Raw genomic sequence first — 2,954 nt, forward strand, 5'->3', positions numbered from 1 at the left:
TTCTTATTTTTTGTTCTTTTTGTAAATTTGTTTGGCAGATCGTATAAAAGTAAGAACCCTTGCCAAAAAATAAGGATAAAGACAAAATAAAAGAAATGAGAACGAAAGAAAGATGTGATTCTGTTTAGTTTGGTAAGTTTTTTTTTCCTCGTATTTTATTTTGATTTGGTAGTATTTTTTTGGTAGGTTAAAAAAAAAGAGTTTCATAGGATCACAAACTAATGTTGGGTCCCCTTAGCGTAATACATTACGTGTGGGTCCCAACTAGACAAACATTGTTAGCCACCGTTAAATATATTCAAATTTCAAACGGAGAAGGACCAAAATGCCCTCATATTATTTAATACATTGTGTTATTATATATATTAACCATATAATTAACGCTTAATGACCAATTATCTCTTTTTAAAACCATCTATTAATTTTCTCCCAAAAAAAAACCCCATATATTAACACAATGTATTAAATAACCTAAGGGGCATTTTGGTCCCTTCACGTTTGAAATTTGAATATACTTAATAACGACAAATACTGTTAGTTTGACTGGGACCCACACATAATATATTACATTAAGGGGACCCAACATTAGTAAAGAAATAAACGAAATCCAAAAGGACACAAAGGTATTTTCATCATAAAATTTATTGAATTAACTGTTAACCAACTGATTCTTAGTTGGTTATACATAGAGAAATTGGGGGATGGAGGTATTACATATGCCGCAGGCAGGGTTGAACCCATGACCTCTCACTTTCGAGAGAAGTCAGGTTCCTAGCCATCCTACTAACCCTTCATTGGCTAAGGGGGGCATAGATTAAAATTATGGTAAAAGAAAAAAATCCTTGAATCGATATATTCCACCTGGCAAGATGTTAGATTTTAGTGGGCCCCCCGGGGGAGATATTCACCCTCTGGAGAGGAGCCGAACCCTACGTTTACAGGGTGGATTTACAGGCTGGAGGAATCTGGGTTCCAATATATTTGGCATTGACATGCTGACACGATGACGTAGTTGCGGTTCCTCCTGTTGCAGGTTCCAAGTGAATATCTTCAAGATTCACATTCTTACATGGCACCCCTTGGCTACACTCCAATGTCACCGCCACTGGAGAAGATGAAGTTCCTGTAATGTGCCTGAAGGACACGTCACTCAACGCAACTTTTGATGGTGCCTGCAATATTAATCCATTTGTCATGTTCCAAAGTGTTTGTTAAAACGCCTCAACGAAGCAAAAAAGTTGCAGCAATGAACGAATTTGGTGGTTTCTAGCTACTAACCTTGGAATCACATGAGGCGTAAGGACAATATGTTTGGTCGATGATGATTGGATTAGTAACACTTTTCATTTCAATGTGTTCAAAGGTCATGTTAGAAGCCGCACTGGCGTCAGGTGAGTTTTGCCATGTCTTGATCCTAATTCCATTCGTTGTTCCACTTAATTTACAATTTTCAACAGTAAGCCCTCTCACATCACCTTCCTTCGGGTACTTCCCCAAGCTTCCAACACTACAAGAAGCAATCAGATCAACAAAATTCGTGAATGAATTTGAGGTTTTGTAGCAGGATTTAAGATCAAGATCGATTCATGCACCAACCTGATGCCGTGACCAGGTCCGCAGGTGACACCATTGATGTGGACATTGGAATTGGCTTGTCCGATGGAGATGCAATCATCGCCGGTACCAATTACAGAATTAGAGATGCTAACACCACTGCTTCGTTCTATGTGAATTCCATCTGTGTTAGGGCTGTCTCCTGGTGCAGTGATTGTGATATCACTCCCTTGGAAGTCTGTGCAGCTGAGCAAAGCAATGTGGAAGAACTTGCTATTTAAAGACTTTATCCCCTTCACTATTGTTTTGGTCATGCTAACAAACTTCACACTCTACAACAAAATAAGTTACCTTTGTTAATGAAACCCTAATGATAGTTACACAAAACCAGCAAGTAAAATAGTTGAATCCATATCCACTTACAGTTGGAAGAACTTTACAATTGGTGAGACTTTTAGGGCATTTATTGGCAGGCCATGATACTGCGCCTTGGCCATCAAAAGTCCCACCTCCGGTCAATGTCAATCCGGTTACCCATCCAAACTCGACCCAATCATCCGAATCATACTTGCTCAAATCCGTGATTGCCTTCAAGTCACCCTATACAGATAATCGAAAACCTCATGTTAGGGGACAATCCAATATGTTTTGAGAAGAAATAAATGATTTTCTTGCTATAGAAATACACCTGCATCTGGACAGTAAGGGAACCAGTGTTTTTGCAGGGCCCCTTGAATTTAAGGGGACCAACTAAGAAGCTTCCTTTTGGTATGGAAAGTGTCGCTGAACCTGAAGATTGACATGTTTCTTTCCAAGCCGCCATGAAAGCCTGCAAAATTTAGGGTTCATAGTCTCTCTCTGCAAACCGAAGAAAAAAAAAAAAAAAAAAAAAGAATGAGAATTAAGAATTGATGATTGATTACGTTGGTATCGTCGCTTCGTCCATCTCCTTTAGCGCCATAACGCATAACGTCAAAAGTGCCGGCAGAGCCACCAGGTGCAGCTGCTGTTTCTTTAGGGGTCGGTGCAACTGCTTTTTCTTCAAGGATTCTTTCTCCATTAACAGTCCAGGTAAAAGAAGTTAAGAAAAGCCAGAAGAGAATAGCACCTTGCATAATTCTTCCCTTTTTTATTTGGCTTTTTCTTTTTCTTTTTCTTGGATGGAATTTAATTTGTTTTCAAGATGATCTTTCCTATTTTCCTCTCAACAGGAGATTCGAATTTATATGAAATTCAACATTGTGATACTTGGGTTAGATACCAACGGCCATAACTAACTTCTTCCAAGAATATCTACTTTTTCCTGTAGCCACAATCGTCAGCTAAAATATCCACCAGAAATCAGGAATGAACTACCTATTATCCCTCTCTTCCTCCCTTCCTTCTACTTCTGCGGATGT

At 38.9% G+C, this 2,954-nt stretch overlaps 1 protein-coding gene across 1 annotated transcript; it reads right to left on the reverse strand.

The window, feature by feature from the left end:
* Window positions 1-935: 935 nt before the first annotated feature.
* On the reverse strand, window positions 936-2,669 carry LOC149011999 (exopolygalacturonase-like). The gene is made up of 6 exons (XM_089162809.1): window positions 2,478-2,669; window positions 2,243-2,383; window positions 1,978-2,154; window positions 1,597-1,886; window positions 1,279-1,507; window positions 936-1,172 (listed from the first exon to the last, which is right to left on the reverse strand). Exons 1-6 carry the CDS (start codon window positions 2,667-2,669, stop codon window positions 936-938), a joined length of 1,266 nt encoding a protein of 421 aa, XP_089018935.1.
* Window positions 2,670-2,954: the final 285 nt, after the last annotated feature.

This window comes from Hakea prostrata, chromosome 7 (genome assembly GCF_041222555.1).
Source record: "Hakea prostrata isolate BN-2017 chromosome 7, UWA_Hpros_2, whole genome shotgun sequence".
In the NCBI taxonomy this organism is placed as follows: Eukaryota; Viridiplantae; Streptophyta; class Magnoliopsida; order Proteales; family Proteaceae; genus Hakea; species Hakea prostrata.

Excerpts from the sequence above, each read along its gene's own strand:
- LOC149011999 (XM_089162809.1), bottom strand. The coding sequence starts at position 2,669 with ATGCAAGGTGCTATTCTCTTCTGGCTTTTCTTAACTTCTTTTACCTGG. Across the intron at positions 2,384-2,477 it reads GACGAAGCGACGATACCAAC|GCTTTCATGGCGGCTTGGAA; the intron begins GTAATCAATCAT and ends TAAATTTTGCAG. Across the intron at positions 2,155-2,242 it reads CCCTTACTGTCCAGATGCAG|GGTGACTTGAAGGCAATCAC; the intron begins GTGTATTTCTAT and ends TTATCTGTATAG.